Source organism: Geospiza fortis, unplaced genomic scaffold, assembly GCF_000277835.1.
Source record: "Geospiza fortis unplaced genomic scaffold, GeoFor_1.0 scaffold275, whole genome shotgun sequence".
NCBI lineage: Eukaryota > Metazoa > Chordata > Aves > Passeriformes > Thraupidae > Geospiza > Geospiza fortis.
In genome coordinates, this window is record NW_005054341.1 from 3990732 (window position 1) to 4013793 (window position 23062).

Consider the following 23062-nt stretch of genomic DNA (forward strand, 5'->3'; position numbering starts at 1 on the left):
GGACGGTGAGAGCGTGGCCGGGGCTGCCCAGGCCGCTTCCCCACGCCCGGCTCCGGGCCCCGACCGCCGGGGCTGCCCCTCACCATCGCCGGGCTCGGCTGGTGGTGCCTTTCCCTGGGACACCCCAGAGGATTACTGTTGTTATTGTTATTATTTCCACTCTCCGTGCCTTGCCTTATCTTGCGGATCGTGTGAAGTTTCCTTACCACACAAGCCACAGCAGCGTTTGCTACCGTGGTCTTAGACTTTCCCCCTCCCGATTGATAGAATTATGGAATGTGCTGAGCTGGAAGGGACCCATCGGGATCATCAAAGTCCATCTCCTGGCCCTGCACGGAGCTCTCAACGATCCCACCCTGTTCCTGGGAGCGTTGTCCAGGCTCTCCTGCAGCTCTGGCAGCCTCGGGACCATTCCCTGGGGAGCCTGGGCAGTGCCCGACCACCCTCTGGGGGGGAACCTTTCCCTGATATCCATCCTAACCCTCCTGTGACCCAACTCCATGCTGTTACCCCAGCCAGTGCAGCTCCCCGGCCTGAGCAGAGCTGAAGCCGTGACATGTGAGGACATTTTGTTCTCTTTCAGAGCAGTATCCTTTGCTTTTCAGGTGCTCTTTTCCTCCCTTTCTTACTGCTGTGAAAAAAAGTTGTTTGTTTGTTGCTCTTTTTCTCCTCAGGAATTCCCTGCTTGTGTTCCAGTCGGGTGGCATCCCTTGTGTTTTACTGCACTTTAAAGTCACCTTAAAGGGTCTTTTTTTAGAGGGGGGAGGTACGTGCTCCCCACTTTGTCAGCCGACAGGTGCTAACGTGCTAAATAAACCACCTAAGACTGGTAGAAATTGCTCCGGAGCTGTTGCCAGGAGACATACACTACTTGCATACACAAGATGAAGTCCCTGCGTTTATAGTGGCTGGCTGATTCACTTCTGAAGGGCAGCTGAAGGGAACCAAAGCAAGTGGCCCACGTGGCTTCTCTGGACGAAAACATTTTTATGCTGGGCAGCACATTACCTGCTGGAATTTCTATAGTTGGCCTAAAAGACCATCAAAAAAGCTGGTTCTTGCACCAGATTTCAGGGGAAAAGAGTGCTAGAGTGGTTTTTGGACTAAATTAGAAGAGAAAAATGTATTTTAATAGGGATATTCCTGTTGAATTTTGTCTTACCTGGCTTATTTTAGGAAATTATATTTAAAGGAGGAGGTTCTTGTGGATTTTCTGTGAGATTTGGATTAAGCTGAGAGTCTGTTGGCTGGCACGTGGGCAGTGGTGTGAGATGTGTGGAGATGTTTGTTTTGTTGGGTTCAGTAAATCTCTCTTCATACCTTTTTCAGGTTCACTACTGTTAGAATCGAAGATAAATCCAAATACTGCATATCAAAAACAGCAGGCAAGTATTATTGCTAGGCTTTACTTTCTCTGGTTGCTGGTGCTGAGGAATTGTTTTGTGCTTGGAGTTATTGCATTTTTTCAGGAAAAAAGGAAAAGCAGGAGGACATGCAGTTATTGATGGTGGCTTTTATAGATGAAAAAATTTATAGGTGTTTTTTAGAGGTGAAAAAATTGCTTAGAATCCTGTGGGTGCTGAACACTTCGCATTCTGGAAATTAATATGTGGGTCTTCTAGAAAAATACATTTTGGATTTCAGGCTTTGAAGATAATATATGCAATTTGGAAAAATACTGAAATCATTACAGGAAGGATAGTTGGAAACATCTACATGTAATTTTTGTCTCCCATGCCAGGCCATCTGAAATAATTGCAAAATTAGAGAGGCAAAACTTTGACCAGCTCTGTCGAAGTGTATTTATTTATTTCTTGAGTTCTTTTTCTGGAAATAACATGAAGGAATTTGTCTTTGTGGGACTCCTTTCTTTGTTGTTGCTGTTTAGTTTTTATTTTTAGCCCTGAAAGCTCCTGTTGTCCTAGGTAAGGCCAGAAGCCGTGGTGAGAGTTACCTTTCCTAGGGGTAAACCTTCTGCAAGACAAAGAAGTAAAACAGTTGAGGGCTGTGTTAATAGGTTATTTTTGTTTCATCCGCTGAAAAAAATCAGCTTACTGAATCTCTTCTGCTTTTATTGTTTTCCCTTTTTCAGCATGCATTTTTGATGTCTCTGCCTGCATTGTTCTCATGGGTTTTCTGGAGTTTTTTCTCTCTGTTCCTTTGTTCTGCAGTGGAGTCTGTTCCTTCAGTGGTTGATACTTGTTCTTTATCGTTATGGTATCCAGGAGTGTTTCAGCACTGGAGAAAACAGTAATTTTGTTCTTCCTAAGTCGCAGAGGGACACATCTTTGAGGATTCTGTTATAGTGACAAGTTACAGTGTGAGAACGGAGACTTTGTTATCTTGTGGACATTGCTTGGCTCGCTTTAGGTTAGGAGTGAGGTGTGGTTTGGGCCAGCCTTTCCAGGGGGCTGTTTGCTGTGCTTTCTGCTCTTCACTCCTTAGGGCTTGGTGGCTGGAGGCTTTCCTTGGGGGGGGCATGCTGAGCAAGGAGCTCTGCAGAGCTCCAGAGGCCAAGAGTTTTGAACTGCTTCCTGTTTACTGAAGGAAACCTATACCTAGTGAAATACAAATGCAGATTTTGTTGCTGTAAAGTCTTAAAATGCTTCCCTTCACACCCTGCTTCCTGAAACTACAGCTGATTAATTGTAGGCCTTTTTTACTTAATCGGTAGCAAATTTTCAAGTGACTTAAGTAGCTTTTGTTACCATTTTTCTTGTGGAAAAGGTAGATCATAGTTTAGAAACACTCAAGCTGAGGTTTATTTTGGCTGGCTTTATTTCTGATCCTAATGCTTTTGTGTCCATGTGGCAGAAAGCTTTTTCTTCACTGTTTGCTCCTTAAGGTTTGTACAACCTCGTGCAGCTTTTAGTTGACCCCCAGAGCATTGTCCTCGAGTTGATGGTGTTGGATTTGGGGAGTTGATGGTGTTGGATTTGGGGAAAGCTGCAGCTGGATGGAGAAGAAACATGCCCTGTCTACACATCTGTCATGTAAATGACTTGACTGGACTTAGAGGGTACTTAACACTTCATTGTGGTTTGCATAACAGCGTCCTGTGAAAAAACGAAACCAGCACTGATTTTTTGGTGCTGTGCATCAGTCTGTGACTATTGCACTGTTATGCCAAGTCGTGCTGCAGCTGTTGACAAACCCCAAACAGGACAGGCCTGTTACCTCCTGCTCCAGTCCTGTTTGTGGTTCCTGGGGAATTCATTCTGCCCAGGTGCTGGGCACACTCTCATCACGACTTTCCCTTTCTCAAGGGAAATTGGGCTTGGATGGGTCAGACACAGGTGCCAAGCTGCTCAACATACAATATAAATTATCTCTAGTGAGATGAATGCAGAGAACATGAGAGCCTGGAGAGCTTTAGGCCCCCCTGGATTTTGTGGCATAGGCTCTGCTGGACACCCCACGTTAGCCAGAGGGCAGGCTCAGATGTGTTCTGGAGGCTCTGGCAGGAGTGATTTTAAAGGTTCCACCACACCCATTTGATGTTTCAGCCTCTGCTTGAGGTTACTGCTCCCTGGCAGGACTGGCAGAAGAGCGAGTCCATGGCTGAAGGAAATGGAGCTGCTGCAGAAATCCTTACAGGGAGTGCTGCCTTCTGCTGTTACCTTTGCTTGGGTGTGCTCTGTTTGCAGCTCTGAGATGAAGATTGTGTACAGATCCTGTCTTTTGCCCAGAGTTGCCATCACTGTGTGACAACAGAGCACTTTGCTCGAGGCAGAATAGGAGTTCTGGTGGCCAGCATTGAACACATTTGCAGGGGTGCTGTTGAAGCCAGTCCCAGCAGTTGCCAGAGGGTTTCTTCACTCCTGTTACATCCAGAGGCAGGTTAGATGTAGGACTGAGTCAGTTGAAACATGTCTTCCTGCTAAATTCATTTTATCCCCACGTGTTCCCCATCTGCTTCCCTGTTCAGCACCCTGCTGCTGGCATGGGGATGTGGTGCAGGAGCACAGAGGGGTGGAAAGACAGACACTGTGCACGCCAGCACCAGCACTGGAGAAGGGTTTGAACTGCTCTGAGTTTCAGTTTCTGTTCAGAATTAATCTTTTTTGTCTTTACTGGTGCTTGAGTGAATTAAGGAGCGTTGCTGTTGCTGGTGGATGGAGCAGCATGGCCTCTAAGCAGGTGGGAGTGGTGGAGCCTGGCCTGGAAGGTGTCTGTCTGTCTGTCTGCTCTTCGTGGGTAGTCTGAGGTCATGCAGGAAGTGTGTGCCAGATGAGTACGTCTTATATTGGTTTTGGACAATTATTTTCTGTTGAAACCATCTTTCAGTCTTTCTGAAATATTTTTGGAAAAGCTTATATAACTTCTGCTTTGTGTGGGCAGTACAGATTGTAACAAGTACCATTCAGTAACTGGAGATTTTTCACAAATTTTTGACTGCAGTCCCTGGGTGCCTGGAGTCATTTTAAGTTACTGCATTAATTCTCTTACTTGAATCATCCTGGGCTATGAATAGGGCTGCTGAGTGTGTGTGTCCTTCTTTGTTCAGTGGAGCACCTCTGAGGCTCAGCTTACCTGCAGTGCATTGATTTTGAGTGTCAAGGCATCAGTACTTACACAGAATATTTACCTTGAAACATTTCAGATTTGGAATTCTGTAGCAGCCCTAAAATTGTACTTAAGAATTATTTTTTTATTAATCTCTGAACAAGAACCAGATCAGGGACCTGATGAAGCTTTTCAATGCATGCAGCTGACAATTATTATTTTTCCCTTGAAGCCCAGTTGAGTTGTTGACTCTGAAATGGCACACGGTAAATACAGAGATCCAGAGGTCCTGAGCTGGAGATGAGGGGGGACAGCTGGGAGTGAAAACCATGTCAGCTCCAAGAACTTGGACCAGTTGTGAGTGGAGCCTGACAGCAGAGAGGCTCCCTATTAATATTTCCCTGTATGAGAAAAGTGCAAGTGTAATAAAGGACACTGTAATGTAAATAAACAACTCACAACAGTGCTGAAACCACAGTGAACTCTGCTCACTCATTGAACCCTGTTCTTTCCACAACAGGAAAACTTTGTTTCTCTAAAGAAATGTGTAAAAATTAGTAAGAAAGGAAAAAATTTGTCTGTGCAAATTCCATTGTTTTTAGTGTGGCCTGTGATTATTCTGGGAGAAGGAGATGGATCTATTGGTAGGCATTTGTCAACGGTGATGTTATTCTTAACTTTATTTTCAAAGAAAAAAACAGGGCAAAGCCAAAACCCCCAAGATACACAACTCCCCATGGATATTGGGGAATTAGGACTGCTGTAGAAATGAAGAATTAATGCTGTATCAGTGCTGCTGTGTTCGTTGATGTTCCAGTGGTAGCTGTGGCAGCTGGGAAGTTGTGTTTGTGGAGACACAGATGTGTGTATTCCAAATAACTGCTGATGGAGAGGGAACTGCTGTCCCATACCAGGAGTCCTTCCCAGATGTCAGTCCCCTCACACCTGGAGTAGAGGAGTGCTCCCTGACCTGTGTAAGCCCAGATAACTGCATTTACAAAGGTCTGTTTAAAACTTACTGCCCCTGGAGCTTCCCAAGAAATATCATCAGGTGTTTCTTTGGGTTTCCTTGCTGAGCTTAAAGATACCACTCTTAATATTTTGTGTTCAATAACCAGCCTTGATGAGTTGTATGGTGAATATTGAACGTTGTAAATGTGGGAATTAAATTACCTCACTGACCATTAAGCAAGTGTTTAAAAAAACGTTTCAGTATTTAAAAATCTGTGGTAACTGTGCAAGTCAGACTTGGAATGTTGAACAGTTTTGCTGGAGGTCATCAAATATACTGGAGAGTTAGCAGAGAGCTGCTCAGTTTGGATATTTTTATATGAAGATGAGTTTGCTGTAGGATGGGGAGCTGTTCTTCTGCTTTTGTCTGGGACAGAGTTAATTTCCATCCCAGCAGCTGGTGCAGTGCTGTGGTTGGATTTGGGATGACAATGACACAGCACAGGGATGTTGTAGTTGCTGCTGAGCAGTGCTTCCCTTCAGTCAAGGACTGGTGAGTTCCCCATGCTCTGGCAGGGAGGAGCTGCCCAGGGAGCTGTGAGGGACCTGGCCAGGACAGCTGACCTGGCCACAGGGATGTTCATCCCTGGGATAACAGGGGCAGGGATAAACTGGGGGGGTGGCCAGGAGGTGCCAATCACTGCTCAAGTGGTGCTGAGCATCACTTACCTGTCAGGGTTTATTCCTTTCTTCCCCTTCCTTTTTTTGCTATAACTATTATAATTGCTCATTATATTTTACTTTCTTTCCTTTTTGAAACAGTTCTTACCTCAAGAACAGAACTTTCCCCTTGTCCTGATTCTCCTTCCCATCCCAGTGGTGGGAGGAGTGAGTGAGCAGCTGTGTGAGACTTCCTTGGCAGCTGGGTTAAACCACAGCCACTCTGTATTGTCTTGAATAAATATTCAACTGAATATATGAACTACAGCATTCCTTGCAGGACAGCAGCAAGTGTCCTAATAAAGCCTCTTCCAAAACCATTTTAGCCTGTTCAGCAATTCCATCAAAACTTCCAGGTCTACTGTGCAAGTGCACCAATTGAATTGATGGAGACAGCAGTAACAGAAGGAAAACCTGGCTCAAATGAAAATAACTGGCAAGATGGTTGTAACTTTAGTGAGAACCTGGGAGTTTTGTTATTTTTTTTTTATTATTCAGGCTGTATGGCTTTTAATTCAGAAAGGAATATTTGAACATTAGCTAGGCTTTATATCTCACTTAGATATGAACACTTTCTGAGGGGAAAACTGAACTCTTAGGGGTTTTGTTTCTGTCTTACTGAATATGAAAATACTTAACCTGTGATACTGTAGGTTTTTAATCTAGTGTGTGCATTCCCATTTCAAGACTGTTGACTCAAGAAATGTATCTTGCAGAAAAATGCCATCATAAGCAGCTTGGATATGAAAAATAGTATCTTTAAATAGTTTTGTGTAAGGTAGTGGTCATAAAATAACAAGAAAGAAAGTTGATGTATGGCAAAACAAGTGATATAATATTTTAGTGTTTTATGCTTTTTTTGACAAGTGTAACTTTAAAATGATGTATTCTGTAGACATTGGCTTTAAAGGAGTAGAGGTTAATATGCAGTGCAGACCTGTTTCAGAAACAATTACTTTCTTGGTTTTATCTCAAACAGGACACCCTGATTGTTTGGTCAGAAGCAGAGAACTATGATTTAGCACTGAGTTTTCAAGAAAAAGCTGGCTGTGATGAAATTTGGGAAAAAATCTGCCAGGTACAGTAAATTGAAACATGCTGTTTTTTCCAGGTGTTTTAGTGTCTTCTGTGACTTGATGTATTTGTGCATCCTTTTAAAACCTGCTTGTAAAGTAAGCAAGTATTTGTTCTTTTCTGTGCAAGGTCTTAAATTGCCCCTGCTTAGAGCACCAGTTGTTCTCATGATTGAGTGTCAGGCCTTTGAAAAATCACTGTAATGGTGAGACTCAGGTGGTCAGTGTTCTGGGGCAGTTGGTGTGATTGTGTTCATTAGAAAGGGACTGCCAGAGTTCCAGGCTTTAATTGTCCTTCTCCCAGCTGGCCTCAGGAAGCAGCTCTCACTTGTTGGAGTGCAGTGGAACTGCCAATGTGCTGGAAGAACCAGAGAGCTCAGATGCAGCTGCCTTGGGACACACTGGGCAGTTGGGATGTGTTGTTACTTTGGTTACTGACTTGCTCAATTTTGGTACATTTTGGGATCAGACTTTTGGGATCAGTAACTGTGTGCACTCTTCCCTTAGGTTCAGGGTAAGGATCCTTCAGTGGAAGTCACACAGGACCTGATTGAGTCAGAAGAGGAGCACATCGAGGAGATGCCTGAAACCAGTCCTCTGATTGACCTTCCTACTTGTGAACTCAACAAACTTGAAGAGATTGCTGACCTAGTTACCTCTGTTCTTTCCTCACCCATCCGTAGGGAAAAGCTGGCCCTGGCCTTGGAGAACGAAGGCTACATTAAAAAACTGCTGCAGCTTTTCCAAGTCTGTGAGAATTTAGAGAACACCGAAGGTTTGCATCATTTGTATGAAATTATTCGAGGGATTTTGTTCCTCAACAAAGCAACTCTGTTTGAGGTGATGTTCTCTGACGAGTGTATTATGGATGTGGTCGGATGCCTCGAGTATGATCCTTCTTTGGCTCAGCCAAAACGGCACAGGGAGTTCTTGACCAAAACAGCAAAATTTAAGGAGGTTATTCCTATTACAGACTCTGAACTCAGGCAAAAAATCCACCAGACTTACAGGGTACAGTATATTCAGGACATCATCTTGCCGACACCATCGGTTTTTGAAGAGAATTTTCTTTCTACCCTCACTTCCTTTATTTTCTTCAACAAAGTTGAGATTGTCAGTATGTTGCAGGTAAGTGGTCTTTCATATGATCTGGATGGATTGTTTGTAGATACTTGTAGCTATAGTTTCAAAATGGATTGCAGTTAATCACACACGTCATTTGCACAATGTTTTCAATGCTTGCCCTGCTCTCTGATACCTTTGGTTTTGTATTTTGAAGAGGTACATTTCAGGTGAGTATAATAATATTTTAATGGATTGTAAAGCTGAAGATTTTTCTCCTTGATTCCCAAGCAACATACATACAATTTTTGGTCAAGTTTGTGTAGGTATTTAGAGAACAGGCAACTTGTTGTATTCTGCATTAGGGACATTGTGCTGGTTTTGTGAACAAATTCTGGATCTGTGATTCAAAAGAGCATGTTCAGAACCATTCCTGTTACACTGCTATTACATCATGGTGCTAATTTCAAATGTTCCAGTTGTCTTAAAGATTAAGTAACTAGTTGCTGGGGGTTTTTGCATACTGATATCCAGAAGTATTAATTAATAAATAACCTAGCTGTTACTTTATGAAAAACTGTCCTGCACACTTTGTAGTCAGAAGAGGCTCCAAGGTGGTTGGGACCATGGAAGGAGCCTCAGTGAAGATCTGTGTGAATTTTTGGGGTTTTCACTTGGTGCTGTGTTGTGCAAACTCATGGGTACCCAAGTGGCTTTATTCTGTTTATCTGTGTCCAAAAATGGTCCATTTGTGTAGGGTACATCACATACTCACCCCATACTCTTGGGGTGAGTGTGGAGAGCTTCTGTGAAACACCAAGAGTTGAGGAAAAGAGGAAGGGAGTAAAAATGGTGGAAAGAAAGGGGCTTGAGACATCCATATCAAATGTGTTAATGAGTTCAGATATGGGTGAAATATGGTAAAGAGTTTAATAGAGGACTGGAAAATAAAACAGTAATTGCAGAGAATTGCATGAGTATGCTATTTGGCTTTTCTCTACTATCTTTGTGGCTCAATAGCAGAAAGAAACAAAAAATTAAATCCCTCTTGCAGAATTATTAGCTTTGTGTTAAATAAAGATTTTCCTTTAAATTCTTCTGCATATATTTTCAAAAACTAAAAATAAATTCAGTATTACGCTCCTGAGGCCACATCCTATTTGCATTTAGATATTTTTAAGTCTATAGAGTTCTTTTTTTTCATTGGGACTCTACAGAATATGTAATTGTGCAGTAACAGAGAATTTTGATTTTCTGTTACCTTGAGTACTCCTTGCAGAAGGTTCTGAAATTCTCTGACAGTTCCTTGCTGGGTTTGCCATCATAGATGGAGTATGTGCACACAGGTTTGCCTGCTGCTTCTATAGCCTGTAAATGAGATGTGTGGTGATTTACAGATAATGTTGATCCTTGAGAATTACAGGTTGAGAAGAAAGCACACATGGAAAAGATGTTACAGCACACTTGATGAAAATTCCCACTTGAGGTCGTGGGAACCTGAGGTCCAGGACTGCTTTCACAGGCCTGTGGTGTAAATCAGCTTGTTGTGCACAAGAACTCCAAAGCTCCTTTGGGTTTGGGGAACACATGGGACGTCCTGTTACCCTAAATACACTGGCAAAGCTCCCTGGGAGGAGGCAGTTTAGAGGAGCAGCAGCAGATTGTGTTTGCAGGCAGCAAAGCTCCTTTGTACGTGCCACAGAGCACTAGAGCCCAGTGCTGCTGCTGCTGGAGGGGCAGCCACGTGGGAAAGGAACCTCCATCCATCCGTCCGTCCGTCTATCCCTCCATCCCTCCATCCCTCCATCCGTCCATCCATCCATCCCTCCCTCCCTCCCTCCCCTGTACCAGGACACAGCATGGGCTGAGCAGCAGCCCTAGACAAGCAGGAGATGTTTCTGTGCTCAGCTGTTCTGCAGTAGGGATTTTCTACTCTATCTGCTCTTGATTGTAGTGTGCTTTGGGGTTTTTTTTTGTACCAGGCTTAATTAAGCTGTTTAAGCCAGCAAAGCTTAAAATAAACTACTAAATCTGTGTATGTGGCACTCCCTGTGATGTTGATTCCAGGTATCATTTGTTTGTAAAGCACTTCTATCCCCACATCTTGAAACCGTCAGGAAAAGGCTTGCCAGTTTTTGGTTGGCATTGCTGTAACTGTAAAAATTCTGTATTATTACTCTAATAAAGCAGACAGATTTTAGTGACAGCACACAGCAAAATAGAGAGGTAAGCACACTCTGTGTTATGCAATGTCAAGTTCATGTATATTTATTGGAATGCTGCTGTTCTGTTCATTTTTGTTCAATGCACAAGTTTTTGAGTTGAATTGGTACAGTGATGCAAAATTTTGTAAAGCTGTAGCATGTTACTGTTTGCTGTCAGATTTATATTGTCTTTAAAAGGTAACAGAAACATTTGAATTTGAGAGAACTCCAACATTATTTTCAATGTGAAAGAGTGCATAATAATCAATGGGCAGAAAGTGCCTGAGCCCTTGAGAGATGCTGATGTCCACCCTGGGTTTTGGATACCTCTTGGTCTTATGGGGTAACTGAAATGCTTTGCAAGAAGTGAAGTGTTCCTGTGTATACTTAAATATCTCTTGGTAACAGAGGATGTGAATGTAAAAAGCCAATAATAGTCCATAAAGTTTCCCAGCTTGGCAAAGCAGAGCAAGTGGGAGAGGTTGTTTTATTGTGAGTAAGGTGCTGGGGACATGGCTGCAAAGTTGTCCCTTGGCTGGCACTTTGTAGTTGCAGTTTAGGGACAATCACTGAGCTCAGCTTCCCTTGGCTCTGCTCTCCTGGAGCTGCTGCTGCTCCTCAGAGGGAGTGCTGAAACAATGCCCTGGGAAAGATCCCCCTGGATGTGTGCTCTGCCATTTGTCTCTTTGGGATAAATTGGATGGAGAGCTGGACTTTCTGCAGGGCTGGCTCCTGTAGGGGTGGAAGTTGTTTCCCAGAGACTCTGTGTAAGGTGTGTTCCTTCTGTGTGTTACACAGGAAGACGAGAAGTTTTTATCAGAAGTTTTTGCACAATTGACAGACGAAGCTACAGACGATGACAAACGGTGTGAACTGGTAAGTGCCAGCCCCCTGTGCTGCCTCCAGGGCTCTGGGTCAGAGGGAAACTCTTCTGCAGTCATTGAGGGATTTCTGTACACAAACTCTGCCACAAAATGTAACTGTTTGATCCTTTCAGAGAGTTTTCTGACCCAAATACTCTTATTCCTTTTTCCTGTGTGACAGGTGAACTTCTTCAAGGAATTCTGCGCCTTTTCTCAGACGTTACAACCTCAGAACAGAGATGCGTTTTTCAAAACTTTGGCAAAGTTGGGAATTCTTCCAGCTCTTGAAATTGTAATGGTGAGTGAAACTTCAAGCTGATTTTAACCAAGTAGAAGAGCTACAGCCACTGAGGTAGTTTAGGCTCTGCTGAGCCACTCTGTGTCAGTTTTGCTGTGCTGGGAGTCGAATGGAGCATTCCCAATGCAGAGGCTGCCCCCAGCTCTGAAGTGCCTGACCTGGCTGCTCTGGGCATTTTCACTCTGTGGTCAGCACAGTCCTTGGGACAAGGGGGTGTAAAAACTGGCAGAGATTCTTTATGCAGCTGGATTGTTGTTGTGGTTGTTGCTGGCCCATGGCCCGAGAAGTATTTTTAGATAATCTTGAACTGTTGGCTGGTTCCTCCCAAAAGATCTCATAATCCTGTCGTTAGCAGATTAATCTGTCCTAATCAGCAGTGGGAAAACAGTATTTCTTTCACTCCTGTGGTTGAAGCAGCTGTTGCTGCCTGAACATTGCAATTCATTTTGCTGGTTTATTGTTGTTTTTCTGTAACCCTATTACTGTGTTTCTCATAGAAACTCTGCTAATGAGATGTTCCCAAAACTTAAAACTACTATTACTTTCAGCTTTACTTGATAATAAATACCAGCTTAATTTGTTCTTGCTAATCAATTTCTCTCTTTATTAGGGAATGGATGATCTGCAAGTTAGATCTGCTGCTACAGATATATTTTCTTATCTAGTAGAATTTAGCCCATCCATGGTCCGAGAATTTGTGATGCAAGAGGCCCAGCAGAGTGATGATGTAAGTCACAATGGTTTGCAGTTTGTTGAGTCTTTGGGCAAGGAGGAAACAAACAAAACAGCAACGCAAACCTCTAGAAATACAGGAAAAAGTAGGTTTAATACACAAACCTTTCTGAGCATGTTGGTGTTGTATGAGTTTACAGTTTTGGAACTCTGACTAACAGGGGTTGTAGGTGTGGAGGGTTGTGCTTGCCAGAATTTCTGTATCCAAACGCAACTCTGAATTTTTCAGTTTCATTTAAAATTGTCTTCAAAAAATTACAGAGACTATGGAAATTGCTTTCCTCTCTTGAAACTGTGTCTAACAGTTTGGTGGTGTGTGTGTTTGGGATTTTTCTGCAGGACATCCTCCTCATCAACGTGGTCATTGAGCAGATGATCTGCGACACGGATCCGGAGCTCGGGGGAGCTGTTCAATTAATGGGGCTGCTGAGAACTCTGATTGACCCAGAGAACATGCTAGCCACAGCCAATGTAAGGAGGTGTGGGGGTACAGATCCTGCACTGTCTCAGCAGAGCTGAAAACCTGGCATTCTCTGTGTTTGCTCTGTTACTGAATTTAAACAAGCCAAAAATAAGCTTAACGGTTCCATTTTGGGCCATTGTGCAGGTGTTTATTAACAAAAGTTTTGTCAAGCTTTTTGAGTTGTTGATGCTTTTTCAGTACATGTTTGCATGGTGGGGATATTTTGGTGATGGTGAGCTTGGTTAGTTGCCCCAAAATGCAAAAACTGATCTTCCTTGAACAAAGTCCTGCAGGCCCAACAAATATACAGGGAGACCTGAAGGAGCCAGTAGAAGTCTGTATGGGCTGTTTCCTGTGTTACTGTTATTTTTTATTTAAAAGCCTGTGTATAAATGCCAGTGTTTAATAAAGTTATTTTTGTTTTAGAAAACAGAAAAGAGTGAATTTCTCAATTTCTTCTACAACCATTGTATGCACGTTCTCACTGCTCCACTTCTGGCCAATACATCAGAGGACAAATGTGAAAAAGGTACTGAATATTTCCATTTTCATTTTCTTCCTTTCAGGCCTGTAGTGTTTGGCAGTGACTGAGATGCCAGCTGGGAATGTGCTTGTGGAAAAGTGCTGCTCCCCCAGGGACAGGGGCTCTGTGGGCAGCAGCTCTCAGCTCTTCCCTGCAGCCCTGGATGCTGCTGTAGCTTTGTGCAAGATGCACTTCCTTGATGTTAATCATGCTAATATACAATTGTTAATTGCATTTTAAAAAATACTTCCTCTAAAGCAGAGAGTGTCTGTAATTCAAATGCACTCATTTTAATGCATTATTTGAAAAATTTAGGATTGGTGCTTTTATTCTATATCATAGTCCCAAGGTTTAGGTTATACATTTTCACCTAGATGGATTTAAAACTGAGATAAATTAAATACAGAAATCTCACCTGGCTGCATTCTTGCTGTGTGTTTATGTCCCTGTAGCTCACAAACGTTTGATCTGATGAAAAATCTGACCACTTGGTAGAATTGATTGTTTCTCCCCATCTTTTAAATCTTGACAGTGCTTTGAAAACCTTTTTCTGATTTTTGGTTTTGTTTTCTTTTTATCAGATGCAGTAGTTGGATCCACTAAGAGTAATACAATTTGTCCTGGTAAGTCTGAATTGATTTGAGTTTTGAAACTTGCCTTGTGTGCTGTGTATGGTATTCTATTAAAAAAATAAGTTAGACATGCCCATATTTCATTTCTTTTAATACTTTTTACTGAAGTAGATGCAGGAGCTTTGATTCACTTGAGATGACTGGAAGCTGAAGGAACATTTTCATCTGTTTTTAGTTAGTGGGTTTTTTTTTTTCCCTAGTCAAACTTGCTACTGAAAGTTGAAATTGTTCCATTTTCTTGCAGATAATTACCAAACAGCACAACTACTTGCCTTAATTTTGGAGCTGCTTACTTTTTGTGTGGAACACCACACATATCACATCAAGAATTACATTATGAACAAAGATTTGCTAAGAAGAGTCCTGGTATTGATGAATTCAAAACACACATTTCTGGCCTTGTGTGAGTATGGAGCTGTTGTGATTTCCTTCTTGCAGGCATGGTGGGGCTGTATGGAAGGTGTTCAGTGTACACTTGGGATTTGTGTTAATGGGTGTGAGTGAGATTGTAATGCTCTGGGTTTGGGGGTCTGTGGTGGTGTTCTCAGGGGTCCCAGGACAAGGGAAGAGATGAGAATCTTGGCCCCATGTTTCAGAAGGCTGATTTATTATTTTATTATATATATTATATTAAAAGAAAATTATATACTAAAACTATACTAAAAGAAGAAAGGATTTCATCAGAAGACTTGCAAGGAATAGAAAAGAATTGGAATGATAATAAAATCTTGTGACTGACGAGAGAGTCCGAGACAGCTGGACTGTGATTGGCCATTAATTAGAAGTGACCACATGAGGCCAATCAAAGATGCACCTGTTGCATTCCACAGCAGCAGATAATCATTGTTTACATTTCATCTCTGAGACCTCTCAGCTTCTCAGGAGAAAAAATCCTAAGGAAAGGATTTTTCATAAACTATGTCTGTGACAGGGGCCCATCATCCTCTGGGTAACATGAGGGGTTTCAGTTGTTTCCACAAGCCCAAGCATGTGGTTATTGACTCCTTGAATTTTTCTTCCCCCAGGTGCTCTTCGCTTTATGAGGAGGATAATTGGGCTGAAAGATGAATTCTACAACCGTTACATCACCAAGGGAAACCTCTTTGAGCCCGTGATCAACGCCCTGCTGGACAATGGCACTCGCTACAACCTGCTCAACTCTGCTGTGATCGAGCTCTTCGAGTTCATCCGAGTGGTGAGTGCAGCTGCAGCCCTCCCAGCAGCACCCAGCTCCTTGGGAAGGGACAGTGCTCCCAGCAGCACCCAGCTCCTTGGGAAGGGACAGTGCTCCCAGGAGCACCCAGCTCCTTGGGAAGGGACAGTGCTCCCAGCAGCACCCAGCTCCTTGGAAAAGGACAGTGCTCCCAGCAGCACCCAGCTCCTTGGGAAGGGACAGTGCTCCCAGGAGCACCCAGCTCCTTGGGAAAGGACCTGCAGCAGCTCCTGAGCCACTGCTGCCAGTGCCTTCATGGTGGGAATCTTTGTGGTCTGTGAAAGTGAAGGGAGGTTTTTAGTTGTAGGATATGGTAGCTGCTGTCTTTTCCAGTAAGAAGAACATTAAGAATTGTAGGGTTTGCCTAATAGGGTGAGAGACTGACCAAAAAGTTCCCTGTCCCACATGAGCTGCTGTAGGTGCTGAGGACTGGGGAGAGCTGGAGCCTGTGGGGAGGACAGGGCACAGCTCTCCTACATAAAAGATGTTTGTTTAACAGAAGTGTCACAAATACAGTTGGGACACTGCTGGGTCCACTGTCTGTTTCTATGGGAAACCTAATAATTATTTCTCAATCTCATCTCTTTTATTAAGGATAAATCTGATTTCATGCTTCACATCTGTATAATGTTGTACAATAATGCTTTGGCTCTGGGCAAGAAATCAGTTACTTTCAAAGTAAACTCAAAAGCTTTCTGAGCTTCTGCTGTGCCCATTTGAGGCTGAAACCCTGTTTTGTTCTTCTGCAGGAAGATATTAAGTCCCTCATTGCACATATAGTTGAAAACTTCTATAATGCACTTGAATCTATTGAGTATGTTCAGACGTTCAAGGGACTGAAGACAAAATATGAGCAGGAAAAGGATCGACAAAGCCAGAAGCTGAACAGGTAGGCCCCAGTTTCTGTGCCCTGAGCCTGGCAGGGGCTGCTGCTCTGCTCTGCTCCTTGCTTTTCTCTTCCCCAGAGAGCAGCAGGAGCCTGGGACTGGGGTTGGGTTTCATTCTTGGTGAAAACTTCTCAGACTAGAGGAAAGCCCCATCTGCCTTTCCTTGTAGCCAAGTGTAGCAGAGCTGATGTTGGCCAGTGGAATAAATATTATGTTCAGAAGAGTCTCTAAGAGAAGAGAGAGAACTCTTAAGAGAAGAGCAAAACGTTGCTCTGTCACTCTGATTTGGGATTCAGTCAGGCTCATCATCGGCTGGGGTGTTGGTGAATCTTAGGGTGAGGGCAGAACCAGAGCTGGAGCTGCATTGCCCTCTCAAAGGCACTGAGCTCCCTCTAAAGCTTTGGAAGGCATTTCTGATCCCCAGCCTGAAGCAGCAGCCAAGCTGGAATCCCTGTGTGTCTCTTACAGTGTCCCATCCATATTGCGTAGCAATAGATTCCGCAGGGATGCCAGAGCCTTGGAGGAGGATGAAGAAATGTGGTTCAATGAAGATGAAGAGGAAGAAGGCGAAGCTGTTGTACCTCCAGTTGAGAAGTCAAAACAGGAGGATGATTTTCCAGATAGCTATGAGAAATTTATGGAAACTAAAAAAGGTATTTTTACTCTGTTTGAGCTTGTTGGCACTGGAAGTGCTCCGTGGCAGTATCACCCAAACTAACCTGTGGTTTGTGCTCTGTACCTCGAGCAGCAGCACAGGGTGTTCCATGTAATTGAGTCTTGACATCCCAATGTGTCTTCACAAGCCAGTTCAGGATTAAATAACGAGTTTAAATGGTATCCAAAAGCAGGACTTTGAATGTGCCTGTGTGCTCCAGGTGAGCCACGTCCCCGTGCCCTCAGCATCCAGGCCCTGCTCAGTTTGCTGCTGGTGGGCTCAGGATGGGCTTGGCTGGGGAACTGAGAATTGCAGCAGAATTGGAACCAAAATACCTGCTGGCTCTCTCCTGCGATTGCACTGTGATGTGGATTGTACTCCTTGGTGTGCAGCTGATACCTAAGTGTGACAATGTTTGTCCCTCAGCTAAGGAGAGTGAAGACAAAGAGAATCTTCCAAAAAGGACTTCAGCTGGGGGATTCAAATTCACTTTTTCCCACTCAGCCAGCGCAGCCAACGGTGCGAACGGTGCAAACAGCAAATCCGTGGCAGCTCAGACATCACCAGCCAGCTCCAACGGCTCCTCCTCCAAGAGCACGGCCCTGAGCCCAGCAGTGCCAGCCCCCAAGGTGGGAGAACTTGTGTGGGGCTGTCCCAGGGGAGCAGCAGCACCTCCCTGGGGGGATAAATTCACCCTGAGCCCTGCAGTGAATCCCTCACTGCTCCAGGGAGGTCTCAGTGGGGCTGGACTCTATTGGTGCAGTCTCATCCCACATCCTCTGCATCGTTTCACTGTTTCTGCTTTTTGTTCCTGCTCACTTGCTGCTCTGTGTATGTGATGTGCAAAGGAAATTGGGGTTTGTGGGAGCTCTGTTAGTGCCCTGCAGGCTGGGGAATTGCCCAGTGGTTTTGAGGAGGCAAATGCAGTGAGTGAGCCCTGTGTGGTGCCTGACTGAGCCGGGCATTATTGGAATCCTCAGCCATGGAGCTCCTGAGCACTGCAGCACAGTGTAGCAGGGACTGATTGCCCACCCTGAGCACCAGAGGGATGTCAGCCTGCATGTGTCTGTCCCACTGGGCTGGAAGTGTTCTTTAAACAATTCCCAATCCAGACCCAGAGCAGTGAGGAAGCTGCAGTACATTTTGCAGTTTGAGGTTCAAACCCATTTTCCAGACAAATGAGACTTGGAATGCCAAAGGCTGGTGTGTCCTAGACAGGTTGGCTGGAGGTTTTGTTCAAAATTTGCACCTTTCTAGGTACTTCTTCAATATAAAAACTTCCTTTTTCCTTTTTCTGATTGGCAGGGAAGTCTAGTTGGGCTAGTGGATTATCCTGATGATGAAGACGATGATGAAGAGGAGGAGACATCTCCAAGGAAAAGACCTCGTCTGGGTTCATAAAAGAAACCAAAACTTTGGAATAAGAACTTTTATTATGGGGTTTCAAATGCTGCAACTGTTTTAAGAGCTAAAAAGAATCTGAATCAGAAAGCTTTCTCCCATGAGTATATAAGATAATACAAGGAGTAGCAAAAGAAACTCGGTGTATCAGCTAGAAAGGGTTAGTTCTGTAAACACAAATCTTCCAAGGAACTTCATGTCTTTCTAGAAAGTAAGGAGTCTGCCATTCAGGCTGTCAAAAAAAAGAAAAATTAAAAAAAAGGTGGGTTAGTATTCTCAGAACCTGGATGATGGCTTCTCAGCAAGGAAAGTCTCAGGTGTCGGGAGGGAAAGGGGGAGGGAAAGGTATGGTAACACTTTTTTAAAAATATTGCAGGGTTTCCCCATTGTTTAACAGAACTAGGAAAAAAATTCAAGCTTAAATTTTGAACCCAGTAATCTTAATTTTGTAATGGTGCTGTCAGTTGTGTTCTTTTAGCAATGCCTCTTTTAAAAAGATTTTAAGGGAAAACTAACTCTGTTTGCATAAGAACAATCCATATTTTGGGACCATTTATTACCAACTAAACTGCATTTCTCATGATTGGAGGGAGGGCCACTGCAGTTATAGTGCATGTTGAGTTGTTTAAAACAGTTAAAATAAGTTTTAATTTGTATTTTCCAAGAGGAGAGAATGGAAGCTGGATTCAAAATGGAAGGTTTTGCTTGTTTTGTCAATGAGATGTCCAGAAATATCTATGCCAAGGAGCAGAGGCTTCCCAAGGGTCTGCAGAAGCTGTTTGTGTCATGGTGGGGCTGCACCCAGCACATCCCTCAGCTCTTGGCTTCAGCTTGGGAAGAGCCTGAATTCCAACGTGCTCCACGTGTCCCAAGGGCTGCCTCCTCTTGGAGCAGCTCTGTCCCTGTTTGGGAGCTGCATGCTTGAGGTTTTTCATAGTGATGGACTGAGCAGCATTTTAACACCAAAGGCAGTTTGGACCAAGATGGGATTATTGCCAGGAGAACACCTTGAGGGCTTGGAGATGGAATCCACGAGCAGCATCTGAACCTGGGGTGGTACAAAAGCTGCTTTTTTAAAACACAAAAGCACATTCCACATAGGTGAGTGAACTGTGACAGGAATAGGGGAGTTCATGGCAAGGTGACAGAGGCAAACAGTCCAGGTTTTATTTTCAAGAGCAGCACATGAACTGTAAATATTTTAATGTTAGTTTGCCCATATGTGATCTGAGATCGTGACTGAGTGAGAGGAGATTTCCCAGCGACTGTGTCAGAGATGTTCAAGATGGAACCAGCTGCAATCCACCACATAGATCACTCTTGTAATACGTGTTATGGGTCCATTTCTCCTGGAATAGTTTAAACTGAAGCAGTTTCTCTGTTTTGGAGATTTTTGTAGTTAGTTTTAATTTTAGCTCTTGTTTGGAAAAGATGGGCTGTCTGTGTAGATATGAAGTATAGTTTTTTCCATAAAACAGAAGTTTATTTTGTATTAAAGATACCACTGTACTTGTTTTACACCATTTGTATACATGTGGTGATATTAATGCTGAACTGTAAAATTCAGGAATTAAAATGTGACCCTGTAATTCCATAATTACTGCTTTTGTTTGGTTTGTTACATATGGTAAGTGAACTCAGACTTTTCAATGTGGCTGTTGTAGGATATTGTTTAAGGTTTCAGAAGTAGCTCCATACCACTGGATGGAATCCCAGAGGGAATGGGCGAGCTCTTCCCAAGATGTGAGCAAGACACAGGTGCTCTGATGGACCTGGGGACAGCAGTGTTGTCCCCAGAGAGCTCCAGGCCACCCAGCACAGGACTCTGAGGGACCAGCCATCAGCTCCAGAGCCAAGGAAGTGTTTGCTGGTAGAGAAGCTGCAGCACCATCCTCGTGTGCTCACTCTGGAGCTGCTTTGCTTCCCAGTGGGTTCTGTCTCCATTAGTAAAGAAGACTCCCAGGCCATGAGAGCAGCAGGTACCTGGGATGTGCCTTCACTCACCTGAGGAGCAGAACAGGCATCACCTGCAGTGTGGAGCCCTGTTCCTGACTCTCTTCAGAGCCTCCCAAGCCGAGTTCTCCCCAGGACTCCCAAGGAGCGTCGGTCCTTGCTCTGCTCCTCACGGCGCCAACGCTGCTGCAGTACGGCAGGAGCTTTAACAACACTCAGACAAACAGGAGCTGCCTTCACAGCAATACCAAGAATGGCATGAATTTTTACAGTTCCTAGGAAAGGACTGGCTGAAGTGGCAGTAGCTATCCTGTTAAACACCAGCCTGCAATCCCAGGAGAAGGTGAGACCCAGCTCTCTCTGGCTTTTCCCTGGGGCTGTCACCCCTTGGTGCTAGTTCCCAGTCTGCCCTCATGGGCAGCCACGTTTGTTCTCTCTGGGCCCTTCCACTGCCACTTTTGGGGAAAGAACAGAACATCTGCCAACGTGTACCAGATATAAATGCTATTTTAATAAAAATTCCATGAAACTAGCAGGGGTGGGGTTGTCTCTGTGCTGTGAGTAGCTGTGGCCTGTCATGGCCAAGGGTGACCTCTCAATGAGGCCATGCTAATGGCAAAGGGTGACCTCTCCTGGCTTCTTTTTGAGTCTGTGAAAGCCAAACCAGTAAAGGACTTACTTACAAATATTTCTGCTACTCTGGCAGTGAATTGCTGGGAACAGTCTCAGCTTTGCACTAAAGCAACTATTTTATTTAAAGCTGCATTTATTGCTAACTGGGACTTGGGAAACTGCCCCAAAAGCCTGTAAACCTCTGTAACCTGGAGTTCATTTGTGAATGTCTTGACTCCCAAGGTACATTGGCTTTCTCACAAATGAGGTGGGCGAGGGTGCACTTCCTTGTGAAACCAGATTTATTTCACTGCACAGCTGAGAAAGAGCCATTTGTTTATAATGGGCTAATGAAAGGAACCACGTTCTGCACTGCTGACATGACAAAGTTCCAATGTTGAGCTCGGAGCTGTTGCCACAGGAATTCCTTTCCCAGCTCTCCAGTGGTGCCTCTGCTCTCAGGGCTGGAGCAGGGCTGTGCTCTGCAGTGCTGGCACGGCCTTGGGACAGTCAGGGAGTTTGCAGCACTCTGGAGAACAAGTGTTCATGGTGTGGTTCAGTGGCATTTGCAATAGGGAGTTACCAGGTACTGAGCTGCTTGTCTGAGAGTTCTCTAAATCCCAGGGCAAGATTGGAAATCCCTTCACTTGCTGAGAATTTATTCTAAAACATCCCTCTGGTCTTGGGGTCAGCAATGAGCCTCTTAAAACTACCGCTTATTAATGACTTCTTCTTTTAGCTTTTCTGCAAGCATCTTCCTCTTCTGGAGCAGCCTCTGCTTCTCTTCTGATATTTCCTAAAAACAGAGTGAAAACAACACTGCAATGAGCAACCAGGAGCCCCACCATGGAGCAGGGGGGTGCATGGGGCTCCTCCACCACCCTGCCCTCTCCCACTGCTCTGATCTGTTTTGGGAGCCCCAACTTCAGCTCCTGCTCAGCAATTGTCCTGAAGGCTCCCCAGGCACCTTCTGAGCATAATAAAATGCACAGCAACTCTGAAAAATATTTGAGGCAATAGAAAGACTTTGGACTTCAGTTCACATCTATAAGAACTTGCTCTACAAAGGAGAGTAGTGATTTTAGAACTACTCTCTAGAAGTAGTTAGAAACAGAGCAGTTACTACATTGTTTTGTACTATAAGAGGGGTTTAAGATCTAGTATTTTCCTCTTTTTTGAGAGAGTTTTCAAGCATTTGCAAAAGAAAAAGAGAATTCCTGAGATATGAGGAGCCCAAACAGTAGGTCAGGCACTAGGAGCAAACTGGCATTTTATCCATTCATGAACTGAAGTTAATCAGCAGGGTTTGATGATGCTGAAGCCAACCAATGCCAGCTCCATCACTGAAACTTCTGCAAAACCAGTAAGTTGGAAGTATTTTCCCCCTTGTTCTTTGTTCTTTTTAACCCATTCCCACTCTTCAGCAGCAGCATGGACACCTGCAGTGAAAGCCTGTGGGTTTGTATGAAAGTGCTTCACCTCTTTGGGAGGGGATTCCTCCTCTTTCTGATCACTGTTGGGGGCTGGTGCATTGTTTTTTGAGTCTTTCTTTGTAGCCAGCAGCAGGTCTCGTTTTTTCTTTAGGTAATCCTCACGTTGCTTCAGCTGCTGCTTTTCAGTTTCTGATAAATCCTGGAGGGAAAAAATTCAAAATTTTGAAATTGATTCTTTTGTATCAATGTCCTGTGCAAGAAAAGCACAATTTATATCCTATGTGCTTCCAAAATTACCAGGTGAAAACAAATCCAAGTTGAGGCTTCAAATCAGAGCTGTCTCCTAAGAAATTACCAAAGGACTGAATGCTGAATTCTACTCTGAAACCAGAAATCATGAGCTGAATTTGTGCTAATTAAACTGTGAATAACATGAAAAAGTGTTTACATATTTGATTTTAAAAAACTCCAAAATAACCCAAATCTATTTGATTACAATAACAGAATTTCTGTATTTGAATATAAATACTATTTTAAATATATATTCTACATTTAATCCTCTCTTCTTGCATTCTAGTTCTATGTTTGGCTTTTTTAAAAACTTGTTTTTAACTTACAGGTCCTTTCACCCCAGCTTTTTGCACTGTGTTCTCTGAACCTTTCCCAGCAGACTTTTTCTTAGTGTCTTCTTTCCCCTTGGTACAAGAGGGCTGGGGTAAGTTTTCAGTTCCTTTTTGTACTGGGCAAACTGGTTTGGGGTCTTCTTTTGTAGATTTATGAGATCCCTCTAAGTAATTTTACACAGAAAGCAATTAGAAAGAATAGAAATACATGAGATAAAATCAATCAATCAGAACAGAACATCATGGAATAGTAAAACA

At 43.7% G+C, this 23062-nt stretch overlaps 2 protein-coding genes across 4 annotated transcripts in view; one reads left to right on the top strand and one right to left on the bottom strand.

Moving 5' to 3' along the window:
• The first annotated feature begins 600 nt into the window (after positions 1-600).
• Positions 601-19780, top strand: PPP4R3B (protein phosphatase 4 regulatory subunit 3B). Of its 3 annotated transcripts, none has more exons than XM_031058288.1 (15): positions 601-1385; positions 7157-7255; positions 7758-8378; positions 11315-11392; positions 11561-11677; positions 12288-12404; positions 12749-12880; positions 13299-13401; positions 13977-14018; positions 14272-14430; positions 15053-15222; positions 15990-16129; positions 16617-16780; positions 17209-17411; positions 18088-19780. In XM_031058288.1, exons 1-15 carry the CDS (start codon positions 1272-1274, stop codon positions 18181-18183), a joined length of 2355 nt encoding a protein of 784 aa, XP_030914148.1. In that variant the 5' UTR covers positions 601-1271; the 3' UTR covers positions 18184-19780. The 3 variants fall into 3 exon arrangements, with proteins under 3 accessions (XP_030914148.1, XP_030914149.1, XP_014163167.1); XM_031058289.1 differs by having other exon boundaries at positions 633-1385; positions 16596-16780; positions 17287-17411; XM_014307692.2 differs by having other exon boundaries at positions 651-1385; positions 16596-16780.
• Positions 19781-21027: 1247 nt separating this feature from the next.
• CFAP36 (cilia and flagella associated protein 36) overlaps positions 21028-23062 on the bottom strand; it is an 11813-nt gene continuing 9778 nt past the window's right edge. The window contains exons 9-11 of the mRNA XM_031058277.1: positions 22799-22968; positions 22228-22380; positions 21028-21544 (exon numbers count right to left, since the gene is read on the bottom strand). Coding sequence (XP_030914137.1) covers positions 21458-21544; positions 22228-22380; positions 22799-22968 — 410 coding nt within the window. The 3' untranslated portion in view covers positions 21028-21457. The remainder of the gene's footprint in view (positions 21545-22227; positions 22381-22798; positions 22969-23062) is intronic.